The following is a 26,820-nucleotide window of genomic DNA, read 5'->3' as shown; positions in this document are numbered from 1 at the left end:
TGTGTACCTTATCAGAGTTGCAGTATCAGAGACTTTTCACACTTTGCCCTTGGAATACTCTAGAACTGTTGGAGGCAAAATAGTTATGGCTTAGAAACTTAAACACTTACTAAAGAGAAAAAATGCCAAAGTTCCCTTCATAGCTGACGATCAGTACAACTGATGATGGGATGATTCTAGTGTTAATATCTCTATATTATGAACATCTCTGTTGTTGTGACTGGTGTCTGACTTGGTACAGTCAAGATAATACACTCTCTCTCTCTCTCTCTCACACACACACACACACACAGAGAGAGAGAGAGGGAACTAAAACTACATCCACATCCTTTGCTTCCCTACTAGAATGACTTTTTAAACATGTCAGTTGCTATTTCCAGTCTTTGTGGAACTCTCTGCAATCTTAACTCGTGGAGGTGGTAAACATGAGTCTGCTATCCCTTTAACTGCAAGTGTTTTGACTTGTGCCACTTATTTTGCACATATCTCTGCTGTTGCTGCAGAACTAGAGACCAAGCACTTTCCCAATTCCACCTTATTCTCCCATCTGTTCTGCTGCCAGTTTCCTACCACTGTAAAGATGACAACAGTGGTTATTGCCGGCTCAAAGGAGGTGGGTGGGTGGGTGTAGAGAGAGAGAGAGAGAGAGAGTCAGAAATAAGCCTTGCCTCATCCGACACGTAGAACTGCGCTTCCCTCTTCTGTTGTAGTTCCTGGAGTCAATTGAACTTTTTAGTCAAGTGCTTTCCAAAGTCCTCACAATTCCAGCTTGTGTACAAAATTAAAGTACCATATGACTAAAATGTCTTTTATTTTGTGCTCTTCACAAGGGGGGCGGGGAGCCAATGCATAAAATTCTACTTCTTAATTAAAGAGAAATTGTAGGAGAGATGTCTTTGTTTTGAGATGGTATTGTAGTTCAGGAACCAACTTGGTACAATTAACAATTCAAGTTTTTAATATATTCTTCGATTTCAGATACAATTTCTGAAACAGACTTTTCTAAACTGACAGTAATAGACTTTTCTGGGGGTGATGGAGGTTCGAGAGTATCAAACTGAGACTGGAGTAGAGCAGGTGGCATAAAATGTCCCTTTCTTTTCTCCAGCCGTTTAGCAATTAGGCTCATAGGGCCAGCTAAATGGACAAAAAGGATATTTACTGGTGGAGGCACCTCATGTTCCTTTAGGTGACCACGGTCGCCACCAGTCCCTCTGTTCTCCAAAATGCATCTATACATTTTTTTCAGGGCTGAGCAGGCTAAAATTGCATTCTGTCCTGATGCTTGTTCCCTACAAAAAGGAATAAAAAAATATTATTACTTGCACACCTCAGGAAAATATTATGCACTTAGTGATTAAGCTTCCTTAGGACCGAGTTTAAGGAACAGCCTACCTAGTTTGTACTACCTTCAAACTCAGTATTTCTAAATTCTCCCTCATACAAAAAGTCCCCTGAATGTAGAAAGGAAGCTAGGGTAGAGTATAGTAGTTTTTCCACAAGCAAAAATAAATAAATATTGACATGGGGAAGCATTTAGACATGTATTCCCCCTCACGTACACAAGTGGTCTCATCCCCATTAGGGCTATGTTGTGTAATCCTTTCTGCAGTTAAGCCATTTATTGTCAGTTTGCTAGATTGCACAAGAAGTTATGGCACAACTAAGCTTTGATTCCAGCTCTCCAAGACCTCTGGCAGGGCTGGGGAACCTTTGGGCCTCCAGCTGTTGTTGGACCAGAACATCCCTCATCAATGGCTGTGCTGGGTGCGACTGATGCGAATTGGAGGCCAACAACATTTGGAGGCCCAGAGGTTCCTTTTCTATATTCCTACCTACTGGCTTTCTAATAGTTTGCTCTCACTATAAGCTCTCACTATAAGCGGTTAATGTGTGTTACAGAAATCTGTCCTGCTAGACATGGAAGCAGAGCTAAGTAAGGCATTTAAGACTGAGCTCTTGACTACTGGAAATCCTATTCAGCTATATAGTCTGAGGGGCTAGAAATCTTTCTTTCAACAAAACTTAATGAGCTCCATACTCAAGCAGCAGTTTTTGGCAATTGTGTGGGTTCTACAGCAGAATGCACAACACTGGTTTCAAGTTTCTTAAGATGCAGTCACTTTCATACCTCATTAATATGTCATGCAGGTGGCAAAGCCATGGGATTCTGTCCTAAGAAACAAGACAGACAAAACAGACAGGCTTAAGCAAATTCTGCCATTTTACCTGAAATAATAACGCCTAATACTCTCGGGTTTTCTGCCAGAAGTACATCATAGCCTCTTCATATTAACAGCAATCACAAATCATCATCACCATAGCTACATCTGCTTCAATATGAATCTTTAGTGAGGGATTAACTTCTGCCTGCTAGTTCACTTGGCTCAAATGAGTATGGCAAATACAATCAAAATGATTGATCAGCTTCTCAACGTAATCCAATTTAAGCTTTATATTGCCTGCAGATTTCTTTGTAATTGCTCAGCATTAAAGCTTCACCTTTGTCTAGCTTGTGTTAAGACAAGTTTTATAAATGACAGCTTGAAAGTCTGCCGGGCTGGGAAGGAGGTGGGAGACTGTTCATTCACTATGAAGCACACTCCTGTCTTCCAGGCGGCTTTCACAGTTTCATGCCACCAGTTCATTCATCAGAAAGCATCTGCTTCCTTCACCGGCATAAGCTTCGTAGTGTTGGCAAAGGCCAGTAAAGAGACACCTATAAAAGATGTTCTTAGGTGTATCCTATGAACTGTTATTTTGAGGGTGATACTGCTCCTTGCAATGACATCCTTAGTAAATCTTGAGTTTAGCCATGTGAAAATTGTATAGTAATGTGCACATGAGCTATGCTGGATGTAGCATAATCGTTTCATCCACTTACACAAGGTAGCTATTTCCGTATACAGTATTAAGAAAATGGTTGCATTTTTACGTGTTATAAAAATGATTGCAAAGGTGTAAGTGGAGTCTGCTTTTAGCCAGCCACATTCCAAAACAGTGGCTGATATTCATATGTTCAGTTTCCTTTAAAATGTTGCCTGTGCTGGTATGTTATATAACATTTTTAGTTGATTTTCACCAACAGTTCCTGTTAACTTGTGCATGTCGATTGAAAAAGCACAGGCACTAACTGATATAAAGTGGAAGGAAGGAAGATCCACTATGATTGATCTTTCTAGTTATTTCTGGTTGGTAAAAGTATCCTGCAAAGAGGACTATTCACAGACAGTGTCTAGCAGTGTAGTCAAAACGGCTTCAAAGGCATTAAACCCAAAGAAGTAAGATTTATAGACCATGCCTTCGGAAACAGCTTCAGTGAGAACATTTTTACTTCACTGGGTTTGCACTTGTGTAATAAGTGGGTGTTTTTGTCTGCTGTCACAGCTCATCCAACCAAAGCAAGGCTGCAATCCTATTCACTAGGGGTAGCCAATGTGACTACAACTTCCACCATCCCTGATCATTGACCATGCATCATCTGGAGGGCATCACACTCCTGCTATACACACCTGGGGAAGTAATCACCACTTGTTTCTGAGTTAAATGTGCATAAGATTATGCTGTCAATAAATTTTAGAATCCTACTGATTACAATGACAGAGTTAAACATATGCAATTATTGCACTGCTAGAAGTTAAGAATTTTTATAACCAACTAAATCACTGGACATGCGGAACAATTTCCACAACTTCAGTGAAACTTGCCTTCCCTCTACTTCCTCTGTGCACCCCCACAAATCTCTGTGTTTCCCCTAGCCCCCCCAAAGCAGATTAGGAAGGGATGTGGGTGGCGTGCAAGGGCAGGAGAACGTGGCTCGTGGAAGTCATTTTGCGTGCACAGCAATTTAGCTGGATGCAACCCAGAGTTGTATAAGATGAAAAACACGGCTCACCTATTCAAATGTAACTGGGATGTTTACTCAGAAGTAAGCCTCCCTGTGTTCAGTGGAGCTCATTTCCAAGTTAAGTGTGCACAGGATTGCAGCCTCAATTCAACAGACAAAAGAAAAAGAGAGTTCTTGATCTACTGGCACAGCAGCAATCTATCAGAGCCCAAGTAACCTGCAGATTATGGTTGACTGGCATGTGGGAGGCATACAGACTTCCTGTTCCCCCTAATTGTAAACGCTTTGCTTGTTCACAGGCAGCTGTCTATAGATGCTGTATTCATGGTGCATAGTGAGTGACGGTTACATGAAAAACGACAATGGTGTGTGTGCATGTGTCCATGCAGCTAGTCGGCAATCCATTTAACTGGGTTTACTGTTTCAAAGAGTTCTTTGGCTTCTGGAATATATGCCATACCTGGTCATTCAGAGGTATTCCTGCTGCCATTTTCTTTTTGTTCTCTTCTGGATGATAGTCGTCGCCATCATAGAACTTCCATCCGAGCTAAATAGGAATTAAAATTAGGGATTACTTCATCTTAGTTTTGCAGCAACAAATCTTAGCAAACACACAATAAGGATTACACAATCCTTATGTCACAAAATGAGTCACCATTTATATCGACCTTTCTCAACTTTGGGAAGTTGTAGGACTCCTATCATCCCTGACCACTGGTCCTGCTAGCGAGGGATGACGGGAGCTGTATTCCAACAACATCTGGGAGACCCAGGTTGAGAGGGGCTGATTTACAGTCCTGGAAAAAGAAAGTGCACATTCCTTTCCAGGCAACCTCCCAGGGTGGGCAGGGCTAAAGACAGAAAAGGGTGGAGCAGCTGATGTAAATTATGCCTTTGCACAGTCAGCTGGTTTGTATGCACACACTCACAGCCCTCTCTGCATATCCAGGCAGAGTTACAGGGCATATTCCAGCCAGGCCAAAACATTTAAGAAGAGTGGAGTGGCTGGGGAAAGGGTGTGCCTTGCAGGGAGTCCCAAGGATCAGGCAGAAGCCTGGGGGGCTGTCCTTTGCCCCTGGGTCTGAGGTCCTTCACCCCTTCATAAACACTTGGAAAGCGTAGCAACAGACAATGAACCCATGTATGAAAAGTAATATATCAACTGTACCTTATCTCCCAGCTGGGAGCCCACAGTTGATCTGTAAAACAACACGCAGAAGTGTAAGTTCTGTATCTGGAGAATAAATTCACTAGATAAAATCAACAATCAATTCTATCTGTTATCCTGCCTATAAATGCCAGAGGACTATTATAAATCTAAAGTGGAAACTCTCAAGTGGGAGAATTATGTTGGCTATCTGGAGATAAACGTATCAGATATAAGTTACAAATGAGTAATATATGTAAGTGGGTGACTCACAGAACCTTCACTTCAATCAGCCTAACTGAAGTTACTATTCTAAACAAATGCAAATGTCCCAGCTGAAACAGAAATGAGTGTAAAATGCAAATTATTATTATTATTTATTAAAGTTGTATACAGCCCTATAACCATAGATCTCAGGGCAGTTCACACGATGCTGGCAGAATATAGGAGCTGACCAGGTCTCCTCATAAGGCACCGGAATCATCTTGCTCCCCATTCCTGAGGGAGAAGAAGAATGAACTAGTCCTGAGATGTGCTACTTGTGAGGTCTGGAGAGAGCTAGAAACACAAAAATGGCAGTAGCAGTGAAAAGCTGAGCTGATACAAAGTTTGTGAAAGTCATGGGTGGGATGCTAGAATGCAGAAAATACAACAGAAATAATTCATCATAAAGCAAGGTATTTGCTACCGCAGTGCTATTTTTCTAGAAAAAGAGGTGCCGGAACTCACCATGAATGCCTCCTTCGTTCTCTTATAATGGCAATGGTGCCAGAACTGAGTTCTGGTAAGTTTCCCCTGAAAAAAACCCCTTCAGCGAGGCAACTCGTGTTCAAGTGGCAGGCCTGGGAAGCTTTCTGTCCATGTAGCAATGTTTGAAATGTAAAGGCAGTGATTGCTAAACAAGGTCAATGAGCCACATTTGGTTTTTTAGGTTCCCCCCAAAAGTCATATTTTAAATTAAATTTATTTATCACTCTTGCCAGTCGCCAGCTGTGATGCCATGGTTTCCCCCTAAAAATTTTTTTAGTCTCTCTGCCCCCACCACTCCCAGCATGAGAGATGTACAATCATGGCTGATCTGTGGAACAAAGAAGCCCGTAATTGTAATCTTGACTCTACCACAACCTCTCCAGGTGGCCTTAAAACAAGCCATATGTTTCCAACCTCAGCCTCTATCTATATCATGGGGAAAATAAGAGTGACCGACCTCACAGGGTTCTTGTAAGGCACACTGACATAATTTCTGTGAAGTTCTTCAAACACTCAAAAACACTGAATAGATGCTGTGAATTGTTATTAGAATAGATATCCATTCCACCACTGCAAGTTTGTGAGGAAACATTATAAATTGCAGCACCTCTGGTAAACTTCAAAGTCTCCACACCTTTTCCCTCTCTCCACCACCCAAAAGCAGAAGCCCGTCTTTCTAGTTAATACCGCTTTGCACGAGGCTCCCAGCAATGTTTTCAACCGTAACAAACCGATTTCAATTTTCTCATTGCTGAAGCACAGAAAGAATAATGTACATTGTCACACACAGACCCAAAAGCTGAGACAGGCGAGTCAAGACGCTTCACAGAGAGACTTAACATCTGAAGAGTCTACAGGCTGAAGTCCTATAAACACACTTGGGAATAAACTCCACTGAAACTAAGGGAGGAAACTTTGTGAGGGGGGAAAATGCATAGGATTGGGTGCATGCTAGCCAGTTTTCGGGTTGGTGCTTAATCCTGAACTAAAATAGAGCAGAAGCAAGAGTGTTGGAGACAGAGGTAACTTGGGTTCAAATTCTGTTGGAGGTGTGAAGCTCACTGGGTAGTCGAGGCCTGTCTTATACTGAGTCAAGCCATTGGTCCATGTAGTTTAGTACTGTCTGCACTGAGTGGCAATGGCTCTCGGGGGTTCAGACTTCTGTCTTTTCCAGCTGTACCTGGAGATTTCAGGGATTGAACCTGGGAGCTTCTGAATGAAAAGTTTATGCTGCACCACAGTCAACCCCCATAACCTCAAAGAATTGTCATTCTTGGTGTCTGCATTCATGCTTATGGGATCTGCGCTAGAGATTGCTAAAAACTGGCACTCTTTCCCAGAATAGTGAGGTAAAGGTAAAGGTAAAGGTAAAGGTGAAGGGACCCCTGACCATTAGGTCCAGTCGTGGCTGACTCTGGGGTTGCGGCGCTCATCTCGCTTTATTGGCCGAGGGAGCCGGCATACAGCTTCCGGGTCATGTGGCCAGCATGACTAAGCTGCTTCTGGCGAACCAGAGCAGCGCACGGAAAGACCGTTTACCTTCCCGCCGGAGCAGTACCTATTTATCTACTTGGACTTCATGCTTTTGAACTGCTAGGTTGGCAGGAGCAAGAACCGAGCAATGGGAGCTCACCCTGTCACAGGGATTCGAACCGCCAACCTTCTGATCGGCAAGTCCTAGGCTCTGTGGTTTAACCCACAGCACCACCCGCGTCCCTTACATTAAAAGGAAGAGAAAGCACTTTCCTGCCCAGTTCTAACAAGTGTGCGGTAGCACATTTTCTGCAACAGTATATTCCTGTGAAGATTGCTGTGTGGCTTTGGACAAGTCTGTGTCTCTGAGGGTTGTTGTGAGAGTAAAGCAGGAAGGAGACTATGTATTCTGGTGGGAAACAAATGCTAAATAAACAAATAAACAATATTGTCTTTTTTGCACTCTTTAGTGAAAACTGATGATTGTATCTGCATCATTGAGGCTGCAACTCTATACACACTTACCTGGGAGCAAGGACCACAGAATTCCCTGATTAGACATGCATAGGACTGCGCTGTTAAGTGTGCAAATTGCCACAGATAGAGGATATTGCCTCTGATCTCCTTCAACATGCCCTGTATAAGCCAATCAAAGGTTAGATCTCTGTCCCCAATTCTACATAATGGGAGCTTGAACAATGCAAAGTGTCAGTGCTGTTATCAGGTTATGATCATTTATAGTCTTCCTTTTGCTACTGCGGCGAACCGAACTTTTTTCAAGAGGTTGCCGTGTCTTCTGAAGAAGAATACTTAACCTAGGCAATGACATGATTTGTACAATAGGGGTTCTTCTGTCTGTATGTTGAATAGGCTGGTCCTTAAGAGTGAATGGGCCAATGCCCCACCAGTGTCAGCCAGCCTCCACTTCCTCCTTACATCCATTCCAGGGTACGGCACTGCCTGGCATCTGCTTTAGCTGAATTTTGCTTTAGCTGACATTCCCGCATCGCAGGGGGTTGGACTAAATGACCGTTGGGGTCACTGCCAACTCTACAATTCTATGATTCTTAGATTCCTAATCTCAGCGCTGCCTTTGCATAACTCAGCTGGGAGGTGGATGGGTGCAAAATTAGAATTTGTTGGCTCTGCCTGTTATTGGCCAAACTCAGCCTACTGCTCCTCTCTCTGCTTTCTGCCCTACTAGCCACCACTATCTATAATAATAATAATAATAATAATAATAATAATAATAATAATAATAATTTCTTTATACCCCGCCCATCTGGCTGGGCTTCCCCAGCCACTCTGGGCGGCTTCCAACAAAATATTAAAATACCGTAATACATCAAACATTAAAAGCTTCCCTAAACAGGGCTGCCTTCAGATGTCTTCTAAAAGTCTGGTAGTTGTTTATCTCTTTGACATCTGGTGGGAGGGCGTTCTGCAGAGCGGGCACCACTACCGAGAAGGCCCTCTGCCTGGTTCCCTGTAACCTGGCTTCTTGCAGTGAGGGAACCACCAGAAGGCCCTCGGCACTGGACCTCAGTGTCCGGGTAGTACATATGCTTCAAGATTTGACGAGATCTGTAAAATCCTATAGTTCCATAGCTGTGTAACTGTGAATGGCCATGCCAATAGCCAATGGTTTTCAACACATGAACATGACTGAGGGGAGCTGTATGTTTCGTCTACCCTATTCTGGTGTATGCTTCAATAGGACTAGCATTGCCCTGCAGAATCAGTACAACACGGAGGATTGCTACATCAACTTTCAGTACTAAAGGTCAACGAAGCAAGTCTCAGTTCCATGCAAGCTTACATTCTCTTCTCACTGAGCCCTGCACTTTCTTTTATTCTTTGTGAAGTATTTGGCCAGCCTTGCTTTGAGGAGATCCCAAAACAAACAGCAATTATTCACATTTAGTAAATAACTCTATATATAAAACTGATGTACAAAGAGTTGCTCCTGCGAAGCAACACTCTCTCAACGTGCAATTTGAACAGTACAATTATGGCAAGAAGGCCTATTAAAATACATACTGTCTCTTCCAAAGTAATATTTGGTAATAGGTTATCAGATTAGTTTTGACATGCATGTGTGGGTGTTGAACACGCCCACAAGGGTTTCTTCATGCAGGATGGAATTAAGTTTTCACATCACAAGCTCCCCAACATACTCTGGGGGAAAAGAAAGCTGCTTTAAGTGCACATATCAAAAGCATGCAGCTATGCGGGTTCATTTGGTGGTATCTGAGCTCGCTGTGGAACGACTAGACCTCTGCAATCAAAACATTTTTCACTGTCATTCTAAGCGCTGCTGTTTTAGCTTGTGATGTTGCCAGCACCACATAATGTGTTTTGCCATCTTGTGCTAGCAAAGCTGGAGGAACACCCAGTTTCCACACACAGATTATCACTATCCATTAATTAACTGATTAAAACAGTGTATTATTGAAATGTAGGTGATAGTTTGAAAATAAGGAGTAAGGGCCGTATGATTTCCAGTGGAATCTTACACGTCTACGAAAAAGGTCATTGTGTTCCTTGTGGTTTATTCATAGGAAACTGTGCATAGGATTGCAGGCGCCTTCATTGGACTACCTAATCAATCCTGCCAGCCTACCGTTTCCACTCCTGGAAGAGTATGCATAATTATGACCTGAATCTATAGGTTGGCCTTCAGAGAGTTCTGGGGACCTGATTCTAGATTCATCTCTGCCTCAGAGTAACTCTCAGGACTGCCGGGCACGCAGACACTTCACCACAACAAGGGGAACAACATGGTTGTTGCAGGGCTTACAACAAAATCCCTCCTCCCCACAAATGGCTGCTTGCCACCATTTTTCCTGACCAAGGCTCTGTGGCTTAAACCTGACAGGCAGATGTTCACGAGGGTATGGCTTCCCTAGCATGGAGTTGCAGCGAGACAGAAAAGCTGCCATTTTTTGCCTGTCCAGCAACATAGCCTCTGTCAGTATATATTTTAATGGCTCCCCTTAAAAGCCACGGTGCTTGAAATAAACCCACATTGGACATTCCCTAGAGTAAGAATGATTAGAATAGGGTTTGGATTAAAGAAAAACAACTTTAGTAGCTGCTCTGTTTTAGAAGGGGGGACATTGCGGTCTATGGAAGAACAAACAAGGAGGGGCATTTGGGGAAGAGGTTCATATAGGATTCCCACACAGTGAAGCAACAATAATTGTGAAATGGATTGAGATGTCTATGCTAAATACATATACAAAGAGTGAGGTATGATGTAATGTGGCAGTTAAGTGTGTGTAATCCAGGAGCCTTCTGTTTAACTGCAAGACATTTTATGTAAATATATGAGAATTCAGTGCACAAATTTTAATGGGCAGGATTCAACTAATGAGTCCTGTCTGCCAAAGCCCTGCACACAAGGACCTCTGCTTGCACAATGAGGCTTTTCCCTCCCTCGTGTTCCCCAAATGTTTTGTGGGATTTCAGGAGAATCCTCAGAAGAGCCCACAGGTGGAGAGGAGAGCGGATCATGACATTTGGCAAGCCAAAACGCTCATCCTGATGGAACCATCAGCCTAGCACAATGTGGAATTCCTCCCTGTGCCATTTATTTGGGAAAGGGCAGAACAGCAGCAGTTTTTAGCATGGCTGACAAATCAAGGTATCTGCAACTATATGAATCCAGCTATTTCTTGTGATCACCTTCAAAGCCCCTGCTTCATGTTCCCCTTTCTCCACAGGTATGGCGAGTGGGCCCAAGAGACAGAGCCTTTTCTGTGGTAGCACCAATACAGTAGAACAGACTGGCAAACATGACTGGATGCCTGGATATATCCTCTGTTCTCCTGCAACCAATGCCCTTGCCGGCACTCGTTTACCATCTACGTTCCCCTCCAACTACAGCAGCATTCATAGCTACAGCCGCAGTATGTGTGCCTTCTTGTCCCTCTCAGTTTGGCTGGGTAATGTGTGGGCTGCTTTGCTCTGGCAACACTGCCGGGAAAGTGGAGTGAAAATGCTGACATGTTCTTGCAGGAGAGCAGACCGAGTGTCTTGCACCCGTTTAAACTGGGTTAATTGTGAGATAAAAGACATGCTGGCGGTCACTACTGCCTGAGCAAGAGAACTGCTGTGGGGAATGGAAGCTTTGCTCATCCAGTGAATTTTTTTGAGGTAAAGTGCTTATGGGGCTGCTGTGAGAGGTGGGGTTTGGGTGGGAGGACAAAGTACAGAAGACGGCTAAGAATGGAGCTTTTCTCCTCCCATCAAGAAAGCTCTGAAATAAGGCAATAACTGATGCCAATGAGTTTCTGAAGCTGGCTAAAGACAGATATGTTATATGTTTGCAATTAATATGGAACTGGTTCAGAGTGGATACCTGTGTAATTAATGGCATGTTAATGTGCTGATTTTTACAGAAAATATCTTTGTACTGCTGTGAATGGCTCTAGAATGATTGACGAAGAGCAGTATAGAAGTAGTTTTAAAAAACAAAACCAGACAAGATTTTAAAGATTTCAAATTGGTAACCTGGCAACTTCCCCAACTCCTGGCAGCTGAGAATGCATAGGCAGTTCTTTCCCACAGTTTGTCAACTCAAATCCTTCTTCCAGGGCAACAGCTGTAATTAAAATATATTCCAAACCGGTTTTTAATCTCCAGCTGAAAAAAAACCAATAATTAGCCGGCTCTTCTATTCACACACCTTTGTTTATGTTTTAAATGGCCCCATTCCTGTTCCTTCAGAGCAAAAGGAAAGTGAAAAGGACTTTGCTCAGTTAGCAAGCAGGCATTCGACCCCCTTTTTCTTTCCTTGCTCGTCCACCAGGGACCATTTCCTTCAGCTGCTCATTCCAGAGGGCACAAATCTCCCCGTGCCTGGAACTCACACACGTGTCCTGCGTTGCTGGGCGTCCCCTCCAGCGTCAGCTCCTAGACGAGCGTGAACCCAGCAAGACGAGGCACGTGAGGACGGGGTACACGGGAGCCTGGTGGCACATTTGTCTCCGCGCCTCGCCTCTTCTAATCTTGCGCTTTCCCACCGTTGCAACCCCCCCCCCTCCGCCCCGGGGACCTGAAGGCGAAGGTCGGGAAAGGAGAAGCACGCTGTGCAGATAGAGAAGACTGAAGAGAGCAAGGCTGCGAGAGGGAAGTTCTCGGAGACCCGGAGGAGGAGGAGGAGGAGGAGGAGGGAGGCGGCGAAACGAGCCTCTCCTCCCCCTCCCCCTCCTCCCTCCCGCGCCCCCCCCCCGCCGCCCCTGCCGCCCCCCGCGCCCTCTACCTACTTCCCGGAGCCGCTCACTCCCATGACCACCAGCTGCAGCGCCATCACGCCCAGGCGCCCGGCTCTTCCTTCCTGCGCTCCCGCTCCCGCCTCGCCGCCTGCTCGGCGCGGCCCCGCCTCGCCGCCCCGCCCCGCCCCGCGAACCTGGCGGGCGCGAAACCTGTCCGCTTCGCCCTGGCGGGCTGCGCAAGCAGCGCCTCAGGGGGACTCGAAGGGGCTCCGCTTTCCTGGGGCGGGGTGTGTGTGTGTGTGTGCATCTTGCCCTTCCTCACAGCAGCCAACTCCTAGGGGTCCCTTCGGCCGCCCCAATAAAATACTTGAGGGATCTGCCCCCTCGACGTGAATGAGCATTGCCAGTGGCGTAGCGTGGGTTGTCAGCATCCGGGGCAAGTAATTTGCGCCCCTAACCCCTAACCTGTCGCCGCTGCCAGCTTCTTCTTGCTACTGCCTGGGCTGGGGTATTTAAGGCTCTGCTACAGCCTGTGCCCGAGACTCTTCGGGGACTCTGGAGGCGGCGAGCGCCCCCCCCCATGTTGCGCCCCGTGCGGCCGCCCCCCCTCACCCCCCACCCTACGCCACTGAGCATTGCCAGTCAAATACAGTAGTGTGTGCATGCCACATCATGTGATCGATTGTGTGGGGCGCGGCTGACCTATCCCCCATATTTTATTCAAGTAGACCTCCCTGCCCCCCTTGAAAGGAAGGATGGCTACCTGCCAGCTACGGTTGCCCAAAGGGTGCCAAGGCCTTAATAATAATACTGTGTAATAATAATAATAACAACACAGTGGTACTACTGGGTGCAAAAGGGATCCGTTCCAGAGCCCTGTTCACATCCTGAAGAGAACGCAACCCACGTCAGCAGGTCGCGATTCACCACTTCTGCGCATGCGCATGACGGCATTTTGAGTGTCTGCACATGTGCAAGCGGCGAAACCCGGAAGTAACATGCTCCATTACTTCTGGGTCGCTGCAGAGCGCAACCTGAAAACGCTCAACCTGAATCAACTTTAACTCTAGGTAAGGCTGTAATTTTATTATTTATACCCCGCCCATCTGGCTGGGTTTCTCCCAGCTGCTCTGGGCAGCTTACAGCATACAGTGGTACCTCTGGATGCGAACAGGATCCGTTCCAGAGCCCCGTTCGCATCCTGAGCATAACGCAACCCATGTCCGCGCATGCGCATGTCGCGATTTGCCGCTTCTGTGCGTGACGTCATTTTGAGCGTCTGCTCATGTGCGAGCAGCGAAACCCAGAAGTAATGCATTCCGTTACTTTCAGGTCACCGCGGAGCATAACCTGAAAACGCTCAACCTGAAGCGACTTTAACTCTAGGTAAGGCTGTATATAAAACATAGCAAAATAACAAACATTAAAAACTGCCTGATACAGGGCTGCAAAAATTTCCCTCCGTTCTCTAAACAAGCCATGCAATGCAACCTTAGCAACCACTGCAATTATAGGCAAACACAAGGCTGGATTAAGGGATAGCTGTAGAGCATGAGACTTGTTGTCAGGATTGCCCCACATTGGGCAGAAGATTCCTGCATTGCAGGGGACTGGATGAAATGACCTTTGTGGTCCCTTCCAAGTCTATGATTCTAAGGTGGTTGGGGGCCCTGTTGCAATTCCTTAGGCCCTGGATGGGGCAGCCTGTGATTCCCCCCTCCCTTCCCTGTTGAACCCCAGCTCCCCTCAGCCCCAACGGGCAGCAGCGAGGGAAAGGGTCCAGTTTTGGTCTGGCATGAGTCTCAATGGGGCATGAGGCCTTTCCCCCCTAACCACTCGCCACACTGTGAGATAAGATGGCGCCCAGTACGCTTCTGCTGCACCGATGGACGTCTGTGCCGATAGAAAACTTGAGCTCCCTTAGCTCTCCTAGCAAAGTCCTTAGCAGAGTTTTTGCAGCGGCAGAAACTGTTGCCTTGTGTGTGGATAATAAATCAGACTGAATGCAGGCTTCTTGCTAATCTCCAACAGTCTTTTAATGAGAAGAAAAACATCATAAATCAGCCCGGCGAAAGAGCAGACATCCTTTCGCCTCTCAGCCAAAAACGAAAGGAAAACTCACACACAAAGAAGGATTCCCGTATGTGAACATAACCACGCCTCAGAATGTGAGACGTCACACAGAACTGTTTAACCCTGTAAGTTCTGATTCTCCTCACACATACACCAGACCTATGAAGTAGAGGAGGTAGAGACCAGACTGGATCGACTGCAGAACCGGATTGGAGCACAAAGCTGCCTGGAAGTCACCGCCCATCAACTGATAAGTGGTGACCTGAAGCCTGCCCAGCAAAGTCCCAGCGGTCATCATCTGACAACAGGTGATTGAGAAGTGGGTGGCCTCGCCCCACCCACCTACCTGTCAAATGAGCTTAGTAGAGGTGAGGGAGATAAGGATCTGGCCTGCTGGCATCTGGAGGACCTCGGGGTCTCCATTCCTATACTAGGGGTATAATCCTACCCACTTTGGAGCCCCTTGAGCCCAGAGGAAAAAACCCAATATCAGTTCAAGGAGGAGACATTTTGCAGTAGTTTCATATGTTAAGTTGGAATCATTACCATATGACAAAATAAAAACTAGGAAGGCAACGCTGACAAAAGAGTATTCCAAGACTGGCTGCTAAAACATATTTTTTAAGCTGTTTTCTCCAAACTGGTGCCCTCCAGATGTTTTGTTTGACTACAATCCCCATCAGCCCCAGCCAGCATTTTTTAATAATAATAATAATAATAATAATAATAATAATAATAATAATAATAATTTATTATTTATACCCCACCCATCTGGCTGGGCTTCCCCAGCCACTCTGGGTGGCTTCCAACCAAACATTAAAATACATTAATATTTACGTACATTCCAAAACATGAGACAGCACCAGGTGAAGGCTGCTTTAAGGCTTGACCACAGAGTAATTACTGTAACAAAATTATTTGCTTTTGTTGCACGGATTATATTGCAGGGCAGTAATATATCTCAAATGGAAGGAAAATGGAAGAGATTAAGACATTGACTCATTTTATGCATGAAATCATTCATGTAGTGTTAAATTATACTCACAACTATATTTATATTAAGATGCAATTTTTAATAATATCAAAAGTAAGAGTGAATTTTAATTACTTTTCTTATAATTTCTACAGTTTGTGGTTTCTTATATACAGTTTCTTACAATTTCCACAGTTGCCACCGTTTATTAGGATTATATGCAGGTTTATCTAGGAAAAGCTGCATATCATCCTAAGAATAGAACAGATCCTCTCTCTGGCAATACTGCACTCCTGATCAAATTTGCAGGAAATGAACTTCAGTGGAAGATTTAAAGCAAGCTCATAATTTCCCCCCATTTGGATGATGCTCAGGCAATAGCTGGAGAAAATTTAATTTTGCTGCCTTGATGACAAAGCACTCCCTTTTGTTTTCAGACTTGCTTGTGATAATACCTGGGGTTTGGCTTTTTAAAAATCTTGGACTGAAATGGAATGCTTATCTGTATATTTATTCATGATGTCAAAGACAACTTTGGATAATTTTTTGGGCACTGTACTATGGTCATAGATAGGCAAATGGAGTATCAAATTAAAGCACAGAACAAGATTTGAAGAAAAATAATAGAGACCTTGTGAGGGAGCATGGCAGTCCAGATGACCACTGACTGTCAATGTCCTGTGCCACTTGAAGTTGCATTTTAAAAATTATATTGAAGTAAAAACAGCTTTTTTAAAATAAAAAAAGTTGACACTGCCCTTCCTATACAGTTCAGCCTCCAAAATCTCTCCTCCAGATTGATTTTCTTTTCCAACTTTCACCCACTCCCAGTCTCCATGAAATTCAGCAACAAAACAAAACAAAAACAAGCAGCTGCTGCATGATATCCGATACATTTAAAGAAATATGTTCTGGAGCTTCGTCAGCTCCATCAGGTGCCAGGGTGGGGGCAAGGTTGTAAAGGGGAGGCAATAACTAAGTGACAGGAATTAAGAATGAAAATGAAAAAATGGAACTAATCTCCCAGCAAACACTTGATCCTGTAATGTGCTGTTTTTAATGCACTCCAGCACAGAAGAAGACACAAAGCTGGTGGCAACATTTTAATTTGCTTATGTCACCTCAACCCTTTAGGCTGGCCTTGACCATGGGCATCCTAGGCACTCTGTAGAAGCTTAGTAGGAAAGGAAGAACTCTCAGGTGGTTGGAACCTCAGTTTTTTAGGGTCTGCTATATTTTCTATGAGGGACGCGGGTGGCGCTGTGGGTTAAACCACAGAGCCTAGGACTTGCTGATCAGAAGGTCGGCGGTTCTAATCCCTGCGACAGGGTGAGCTCCCGTTGCTCGGTCCCTGCTCCTGCCAACCTAGCAGTTCGAAAGCACGTCGAAGTGCAAGTAGATAAATAGGTACCACTCCGATGGGAAGGTAAATGGCGTTTCCATGCGCTGCTCTGGTTCGCCAGAAGCGGCTTAGTCATGCTGGCCACATGACCCGGAAGCTGTACGCTGGCTCCCTCGGCCAATAAAGCGAGATGAGCGCTGCAACCCCAGAGTGGTCAGGGGTCCCTTTACCTTTACCTATATTTTCTATAGATGAACAAGCATTTGTCCAAGGAGTCAAGTCTTGGAATTTGCTGCTGAGCTGTCTTCAGCCTGAAACAATACTGATAGTCTAATTTTGCATGAACATATCTAACATAGATCTGATGTCTGGACTGGCTTTCAGTTTAGTCACCTTCATTCAAGCCATCACTGACTTCAGGCACTATTTAATGAAAGCCATAGCTCCTCCTGGATCTCATAATAGTAAGATAAATAGGGTGAGTGTTATCAGCATAATAATGGCACTTGTTTATAACCACGAGAGACAACATTATCTCTGGAGGCAGCCAACAGGATAATTCTCAGGAGGAGCAACAAAAGTGCCTGCCATGTAGGAGTGGAACCACTGCAAACTGGAGCCCTGACTACCAACCCACACAGATGTATTTGTTTGTTTATGAAATAGCTATCTTGCTCTTTCTCCCAAAGGAGCCCAGAGTGGCAGACAAGGAAGTAGTAAAAGCAATACAATTCTGATAAAAGAAAACACATTTCAAACAATTAAAAGCATTTAAACACAAAAAGAACATTTACAAACTTTGAAAAAGAGCCACAAACCCTCACAACTAATCATTTCAAAGTTGCTAGGAATGTATCTTTCACCCATCAAATGACCCAGAAGGGCACATATATTTAATATATTGGGCATCTTCCACTATTTTTATGATTTATATATCACCTAACATGCTTAAAAATTATAAAATACTAAAAGCAGTTGTACGTCTTTCAGATTTAAGAAGTTATATTTAAGCTCCAGTTGCAAAGAGTACAGTGCAACTGGCATGGGTTTCGATTGGGGAAGCGGCTAGTATGTGCTGATTGCTGCAACCCTAAATTATGTACATGTACCAGGGAGTAAATCTCATTAGATACAATGAGATTTGCTTCCAAATAAACAAACATGGGATTGCTTCGTAATCTCCACCACATATATTGGTACTGTCTTTATGAATTCCATTTCTAGGCTGTTATCCCTGTTGAGTTTGCATAGTGGAAAAAAGCAGGATGGAATTCTTAAAGCATACATACATACGTAAACATCACTGTTGCTGATGAACTACTGATGTTCTGACTGTGCATTTCTTCAAAAATATTTCAGATTCCCAGTAAATCACACAGGAATAATTTAGATTCTCACACCCGAATATTCTTGAAATGCAACAGATTCCTGTAATACAATATTCCCAAAGGCCTTAATTGCTTTCAGATTCCTCTATACATAGATATATAAATCTTCCTCATTATCTTCAGCCTCCATCAGAACACCCTGGAAACACATTCTGCAATCTTATGGGAACCCTGATGCCACTGATGCAAAACGTGGTGAGGGAAGTTCTCCGAGGGCAGTGCTTAATGAGAATGCCAGCCTCTAGGCACCAACACTGTGCCACTGCTGTTAATTAAACTTTAATATGTAGCATAAAAGAAGCGAGGGGGGAATGCATGACTGGTAGAAATTACACCAGAACAAATTTATGACGAAAGACCAGATTTTGTTTTTGAAGCATTCCAACATCATCTAAGATACAGTCTCCCCGACAAAATTAATCCTATCTTTTGATCTTCTGTTTTACTAGCTGGAACTTACAACTTTATTTCAACGTCACTTGGAATTACAGTACCTTTTAAAAATGAAAAGTGACAAACGGAAATCCACCTGTGCAACACAACTTCCAGTTTCTGTTCTTTCTCCTCCAAATTTGCTCTGGCGGGTTCTCTCCCAACCTTTCACAGCAGACTTGGGTGATGTGTTGAGGCTTCCCTTTCGCATGTTGGGTCTCATTCACAGATGGAGGGGTTCTGTGATCCATGAGAGGATGTGATTTCTTTTTGCTGATTCCCCTTCCTTTCACAGCCCAATGCACACACCCCCCAGTCTGCTCCAGAGGATTGGAAGACACTGTTGAATACCCTGAGTGGTGGCATGGGAGACAAAAGCTCTCATCCCTTTCCATTCATGGAAACCACTGCGCCCAAGAGTCCTCCATGAGTGCAGGGATACCGTTGGTTACAACTTGCTGCATATAAACTCAGAATGGCCCTTATTCTGATACTTATCTTGCACAAATGTTCTGTACTAAAATCAATGGTAGCTGAAGCCATGCAATTTATATTCTCACTTGTTGAGTCTGGGTTAGTTGAATACAGTGGCGTAGCGTGGGGGGTGCAGGGGGGGCCAGCCGCACCGGGTGCAACATCTGGGGGGGGGCGCGCTCGCCGCCTCCGGAGTCGCCGAAGAGCCTCGGGCGCAGGCTGTAGCAGAGCCCCATGTCTCGCGGAACCGACGAGCTGTGCAGGCAGCGGCTCTCAGCGCTCGCCGCGGTCCCAGCGCATCAGGGCCACGGAGGGCGCGCCAGGCAGCCCCTCCTCACAGCCCCGCCGCCGCTGCTGGGCCATGTTGCATTTTCCTCACCTCTGTGCCCTCCTCCTCCGGGCAAGCAGCGTCGTTTGGGCGGCAGCGCCAGCGGCAACTCGCCTCAGATCACCTGACACGGACCCCCCGCCGCCGCCGTGGCTACCTTACCGTAAATACCCCAGCCCAGGCAGCAGCAAGAAGAAGCTGGCAGCGGCGGCAGGTTAGGGGTTAGGGGTGCAAATTACTTGCCTTGCCCCGGGTGCTGACAACCCACGCTACGCCGCTGGTTGAATACAGAAGATGTTCTATGCAAGCTGTTAGAATGTCCTCATGTTTCCTCCAGCTTCCTCCCGTGCCTCCATCAGTCGGGATGGCTGCCTCTTCAAAATATGCCGCTAGCTGCATATCAGCTACCTAAAGCATACAACAGAGTAACTGTTTCCTAAATGCAGTTTTCCATGGTAAATCTTTGTGGATATGATTAAATTTACAATCATCTGCCAAGGGTGTCCAGAAACATTAGAGGAGTGCAGGAATGGAAGCCTAACTCTGGCCAGAAGTATAATTTTTTCTCACTTTGACCGTTCTTAAATTCTCTGCGTTAATGTATATTCCCCTCCCTGCAAAGTACACATTAAGGACCTGTGCTCTGCATTACAGTGAGAGTGTTACTCCTGCCATATCTGAGAAAGAGAATGTTGAGCCAGATTTGAGTATTGTGAAAGTGGCTCGATAGCACAGAATAACTCCTGTGAGATAAGCATATTTAATTGGTACAGAAAACATGTACAAAATAATTATCTCTATATAACACATGACACCGGCCTGTTATTTGCATTCATTTTGTCTCATATACTCTCAGAGCACCACATTAATTCAAATGAATTCAGTGACTCTCTTTCAGCCCCACCCCATGGCTCCTTTTACCTATGTGAGAATCCAGCATCTAGCACGTTTTCCCACCAACACAGCATTGTGATGAGAGATTATGTTCTGGTGGAACTTCTGTCTTCCTCAGATGTTTTCCAGAGAAGTAAAACTTATTCCATTTGGTGATAGTTAGCATAATGTTTCAGCCAATCCTTCTGTTAGAAAGATCCGTTCTATTCCTATTAGGGTGGGCAGCTTGGGTAGCCATTTCCCAGAATTCTTTGGGAGAAGTTGTGACTCTTAAAAGTGCTTTGAATGCATGGTGTAGATGTGACTTACAATGCAGTGCCTTTATTCATTCAGTCAGTCCCAAACAACATGCTGCCTTACTTTTGAAGTGACCCAACTTGTATAACCTCATCAAACCTTCAATGTTTGTTTGCTTTTTCTTTCTTTTTTTAAATATATTTATTTATTTTCCCAAAAACAAAGGAAACATCAAAATAACACAAAACAACAAAAACAGTACACCACGTAAAAAAGTAAAAAAGAAAAGAAAGAGTTAAAAACAAAAACTCCAGTTTTCAGACTCATGTTTACAAAACTTTCTTTCTTGACCTCCTCACGCCTCCCTTTTTTGTATTCCTCTTTGTCCAACCAAATACAGCAAATCCTTACCCTTCTTCAAAACTCATTTCTGGTTATTGTAATCACTTCTATTATGTCTCCAATCTTTCCTCCTTATAATTAAACACTTTTAACATATTGTTTACTTTGACATAATATAACCTTATTTTTCCACCCTTTTTCTATTACAGTTTTTACATATTTTTTAACACTGTAGCACTGATGCCATATTAATTCATGTCCAACATCATTTTAGCATTCGTACACTTTACAGTGTTTCTGCAGATAGTTCTTAAACTTCTTCCAGTCCTCTTCCACCGCTTCTTCTTCCAGGTCACGGATTCTGCCAGTCATTTCTGCCGATTCCATGTAGTCTATTACTTGCATCTGCCATTCTTCCAAGGTGGGCTGTTTGTTTGCTTTTTCAAAGTACCATCCTACCATGTCAGTAGCCATCAGTAGAGTGGAGCAGAGCCATGGAACCATGCTCCTGACACTGCCATCGCTACAGCTTATCTGCACTATGCTGGTGTGAGGCTGTGAGGGATGACATGAGGGCTGGGGTGTGTGTGTGCACTGCTGAAGTCAATCTGGCAATCCTACATATGCCTGGCCTTCATGGCCTAGGACCCTCGTACCTATGGGACCGTCTCTCCTGGTATATCCCACGAGGACCTTACAGTCTTCAAATATAAACATCTTGGAGATCCAACCACAGGGCGGTTAGGCTGGCCTCAACCAGAGCCAGGGCTTTTTTGGCTGTGGCTCCGATCTGGTGGAATGCTCTGTCACAAGAGACTATGGCCCTGCAGGACTTGACATCTTTCCACAGGGCCTGCAAGACAGAGATGTTCCACCAGGCCTTTGGCCAAGGCGCAGTCTGACCCCCTCCTTCTGTAATCCTCATAGCACTCTGGCCCAATGGTTGCCATTAATTTGATTTTGAATTAATTTTAGAATGAATTGATTTTAGAATGTATTTCAATTAATTGATTGTGATTTTATGAAAACTGTGTTATTTTTACTGTTGTTAGCCACTCTGAGCCCGGTTTTGACTGGGGAGGGAGGGATATAAATATTATTGTTGTTGTTGTTGTTGTTGTTGCCCTGCTCCAACCCAATGCTATTCAGCTAAGTTGCTGCAATGCCGTTACTGGGACGGCAGCTTCATATTCGCCCCACTATAATGGGTGCTATTACTGCTTTAAAAATATTTTTAATAAACATTCTTAAATTGGTCTTGAGGTTTGGCACGTGTCTGCGGCAGGCTCAAGGGATGATGTTTCCTCTAAAGTGCTTAGACTGCTTTGGCTCCATGCTGTCCATGCATTAGAGAAGCCTCAATGAGAGCAAGCAGATCCCTGCCCTGCAAGAGACAGCGAAAGTGCGGCACTCTGGATGTTGCCTTGCCTAAGTAAGTAATGTGCTGCTTTTGTTCTGGACTTCTGGGAAGAAGCCATGACTGTTTAAAGTGGAATGAAACTGCTTTAAATGTGTAGCGCAGATGAGGCTCGAATGTGTACAGTGGTACCTTGTTCTGGAAGTCTGCTCCAAAACCAAAGTGTTCTAAAACCAAGGTGTGCTTTCCCATAGAAAGTAATGCAAAATGGATTTATCTGTTCCAGACTTTTAAAAACAACCCCTAAAACAGCAACTTAACAAGAATTTTACTATCTAACGAGACCATTAATCCATAAAATGAAAGCAATAATCAATGGACTGTACTCTAAAATAAATAAGACAGTATTGTAGATGATAAAAATTAAAATTAATTTTTTTCTTACGTGCACTGATGATAGTCATTGTTTGGATGGGGGGCTTTTATCCATTTCTGCAGTCACACAATCAATCAATCAATCAATCAGTAGCTGAACTGGGTTCCACACAGTCACAAAAACGAAGTCACAAGCCACAGTCACAAGTCAGTCCCATAAAACGAACAAGAAGTCACAGTCAAAAAAATGAAAAAGCGACACAAACAAAAACGCAAAAAAATAGCAAAAGCAAAAGCTCCAAATATCACCTCTGTGTTGCGTGGGTGCTCGAGACTCAACAATCAGCAAACTCAACAGGAAGCCTCTGATTAGCAGCGGGGGACTCAATTTACAAATGGAACACCCTCAACATGTTCACCTTCCAAGGCAAAGTTCACAAACTGGAACACCTACTTCTGGGTTTGCAGCGTTCTGTTTCCAGGTTGTTCATAAACTAAGCTGTTATAAATCCAAGGTACCACTGTATAGGATTGCAGTCTAATTCTCACAGACAGCAATGAGGTGGTAAACCTGTATCTTGATGGGGGGGGGGCATTCCTACAGATATTAAACTGTCATGCTAGGCTAGATTAAAATCCTCTCCCTGACATTATCATCTACATAGTGCATGGATAGCTCAGTGGGTTAGGGCATGGTGCTGAGAATTCCAAGTTTGCAGGTTCAATCCTTGTATGGGAAAGCTGCATATTCCTGCACTGCAGGGGGTGGACTAGAATGTTCCTCCCTACCGTCTAGTTCTACTGGTAAGAAACATCTGCTGAGAGAATTAGATCTCTGTAATGCAACCTTTCAAATCAATGCCTTACATTTATATTTGTGCTCCTTCGCAACAGTTTTATTTTTTAAATGCATTTTTAAAAATGCCATTACATCAGGCATAGGCAAACTCGGCCCTCCAGATGCTTTGGGACTACAACTCCCATCATCCCTAGCTAACAGGACCAGAGGTCAGGGATGATGGGAGTTGTAGTTCCAAAACATCTGGAGGGCCGAGTTTTCCTATGCCTGCATTACATTATAACTATTAAGTGCTCAGGTGTCTACTCAAGTTTCATGCTAAGAGCAGAGAAGCTTAATGTTTCTAGTTGAATTCTGATGTTGACGTCTGTTAGAGGACCAAAGAGGATTGAAGCCCCAGTGTTTGTGGACTGTAGTAATGAGATACAGCATGATGGTATATATGATTTTAGCATGGTGCACATGTGTTTTAAGAGTATGCCTCATTTCATGGTTTACATATTTGATTTCGTGCAACATTGCATATAGCATATTTGGGCTTGTTTACTCCTTCCTGGGCTCCTATATTATGCACATTGTCTGAGCATAAGGAATTTGCTGCTTCATCCTCCCTTCAAATGTTTATTACGTTGCCAGAATTGCACAGATGTGCACTTGTGCGATGTTGGGAAAATGTGATTGTGACAGCTTTCAAATTACTCCATTAACATCTTGATTGCCACTGTAATTAGCAGCAATCTTGTGGTTTTGGAGTTCCACAATGTGAGTCCTACAAGTCAGTGACTCAGTGCAAATTTGTTTTGTTGATAGTTCGACTTTGGCACAGGCAAAAAGTAGGAAAAGACATACGACAGACAGGCAGACAGATATGTACACTCCATAAAACTGTGAATGACCAAGGTATACTTACTGATTTATTTAAATAATTCATAAACGATGCACCATTTGAAAATATTGAGGCAGTGTAGAAAACAAAAAGAAAATATATATATAAGATTCTAAAAATGCATTAAATCCATCCATATGAGAAGGCAGAAAGAATACACTTGCAGAACCATAAGGAGAATAATAATTGTGATAGGATCTTCCAGATGTAGTTCTAGACAAGCACAGTGGTAATAACCGATTCCTGGTTATGCTTATACAGTACAGTCATACCTCAAGTTGAATGCGCTTCAGGTTGAGAGCGTTCGAGTTGCGCTCCGCGGCAACCCGGAAGTAACGAAGCGCGTTTCTTTTGGGTTTTGCTGCTTGCGCATGCGCAGACGCTCAAAATGATGTCATGCGCATGTGCAGAAGCGGCGAAAAGCGACACGTGCCTGTGCAGACATGCCGTCGCTAGTTACGTTTGCTTCTAGATGCGAACAGAGCTCCGGAACGGATCCCGTTCGTATCCAGACGTACCACTGTAGTGGAGAGCAGGCCTTAAAACTGCACCTATTAGTAGTATAGGTCTTAGGAGTCAGCTGATCTTTCTCATAAGTATCTGTCTGTTCCGCTAATTATGCAGATACACGAAATGTCAGGCCTCTGGCCCATATCTGACCCCCTGGGCAATCTTCTCAAGGCCTGCACACAGTCCAGCAATTCTGATTGTTCAGAGAAAGCCTTGATGAGCAGCCACAGCCTAGAGATCTTAAATTGCTCCTCCAGACTTAATGCAATTAACTCTTGTATATGATTGGGATCATGTACAGTAAAACCAGCACTTTATTAAATATTAACAGAAGCAGAGGTAATTAGCTTTTTATCCTTTCCACTCTGCTTTTGCCACTCTATCCTGAATTCACCAGGACATGGTTAGGTCTTGATTAATATACTACTGTATCAATTGTTTACTGGGGAAGGGGGTTTAACTGTACATTCCTCTCTCTCTTTCTTAATTACTTTACTATACAGTTGTCTGCTTATCACATCAATGAAGTGCACTGAATTAAGTGCGTCTCTTCATCCTTATGCTATTTCCTGACACTTTCCCACAGGTTGGTAAGGTAACAGCTGAAGATTCACAGTACGAAGCCATGACCCCATTCTTCCAGGCCTGATTTGGGTGCCAAGAAAGGCGCCAAGGAGCTAATAATATCAAGATTTACATCCTTCCACTTGGCAGAACAAGTCGTTTTTAGGAACTGGGAAAGGCCGGCCCCCAACAGCTGCCAAACCTATTGTGTCTAGCTGTTACTCGAGTGCAACAAAGCAACTAGATCAGATGAAGGATGGGGTAGGGGACGGGTAGGAGAAAACGGAGAGGGTGCAAAAGAAAATGACCGGTACACTTTTTGTTGTATTTTACAGACATACCTCTAGTTGTGTTATGTTCAGGTTGCGGATTTTTGGGTTGCGAACGCGGCAAACCCAGAAGTGTATACTTCTAGGTTTCGCTGTGCGCGCACACAGAAGCATTCTGCGCGCTTTGCACATGCGCAGGAGTGCTCTATTGTGTCACGTGCACGTACAGGTTTTTCGGGGTGTGAATGGCACCCTGGAACAGATCACGTCTGTAAGTAGAGGTACCACTGTATTTCAAGTATTTATGCACCTGACCTTACAGTCAAAATTTCCAAGGCAGTTTATAAGAACTAATACAAATCACTTTAAAAACAGTAATAGGCAGTACCGAAAATGATCTATATGCGGGGGGTTAGGCAGAGGTTAATAAAGCCTGGGGAGATTAAAAAAAGTCTTTGGAAGGAAAAAGAGGAATGAGTAAAAGCTTATTTATTTGGCACAGAGAGCATTGCCATACTCGCTGTGAAATAAGCAGTGATGCTCCTTCCCTGCCTGCTCCGCAGAGCTGTGCCATGCAGCCTGCCCTGTGCCCACTAGGCCAACCTGTTGCAGTGAAATTTCACCTGCCAGTCTGGTGGGCCTCTGTAGTGTGGTCTAGTGGTTAGAGGATCAAGGAGAGCAGTGTTCAAAGCCACTCATAGGCCCACTCTCTTAGCCTAACCCAGGGGTAAGCAAACTTTTTCAGCAGGGGTCCACTGTCCCTCAGACCTTGTGGGGGGTCCGACTATATATATATATATTTTGGGAGGGGAATGAACAAACTCCTATGCCCCACAAATAACCCAGAAATGCATTTTAAATAAAATCACACATTCTACTCATGTAAAAACACGCTGATCCCCGCTCCGTCCGCGGGCTGGATTTAGAAGGCAATTGTGCCGGATCCGGCCCCTGGGCCTTAGTTTGCCTACCCATTGCCTAGCCTCATCTATAGGCCTGTTGCACAGATAATGGGGGAGAGAGACATGTATGGGAAAGACGAGGTAGAAACCTAACAAATTACTAAATACCTAGGATGGGAAGAGTGAACTCTTATCCTTGGCCTCAGGGGGCAAAATGTCCTGCACTAGCCCTCAGGGGA

At 44.3% G+C, this 26,820-nt stretch overlaps 1 protein-coding gene across 1 annotated transcript; it reads right to left on the bottom strand.

Annotated features, from left to right (window-relative positions):
- Window positions 1–798: 798 nt before the first annotated feature.
- IDNK (IDNK gluconokinase) lies at window positions 799–12,603 on the bottom strand. Its single transcript, XM_081881106.1, has 5 exons — window positions 12,488–12,603; window positions 5,016–5,046; window positions 4,308–4,394; window positions 2,132–2,175; window positions 799–1,292 (listed from the first exon to the last, which is right to left on the bottom strand). Exons 1-5 carry the CDS (start codon window positions 12,529–12,531, stop codon window positions 941–943), a joined length of 558 nt encoding a protein of 185 aa, XP_081737232.1. The 5' UTR covers window positions 12,532–12,603; the 3' UTR covers window positions 799–940.
- Between the last annotated feature and the right edge of the window lie 14,217 nt (window positions 12,604–26,820).

This window comes from Podarcis erhardii (assembly GCF_964252035.2).
Source record: "Podarcis erhardii genome assembly, chromosome: 11".
Lineage (NCBI taxonomy): Eukaryota > Metazoa > Chordata > Lepidosauria > Squamata > Lacertidae > Podarcis > Podarcis erhardii.
The sequence above is the reverse complement of the archived record's forward strand: the minus strand, read 5'-3'. Positions and strand labels throughout refer to the sequence as shown.

Coding starts and splice junctions, on each gene's coding strand:
- IDNK (XM_081881106.1), bottom strand. CDS start 12,531: ATGGCGCTGCAGCTGGTGGTCATGGGAGTGAGCGGCTCCGGGAA. Junction 5,047..12,487: donor GGAGTGAGCGGCTCCGGGAA/GTAGGTAGAGGG, acceptor GTTGTTTTACAG/ATCAACTGTGGGCTCCCAGC. Junction 2,176..4,307: donor GAATACCTCTGAATGACCAG/GTATGGCATATA, acceptor CTTGTTTCTTAG/GACAGAATCCCATGGCTTTG.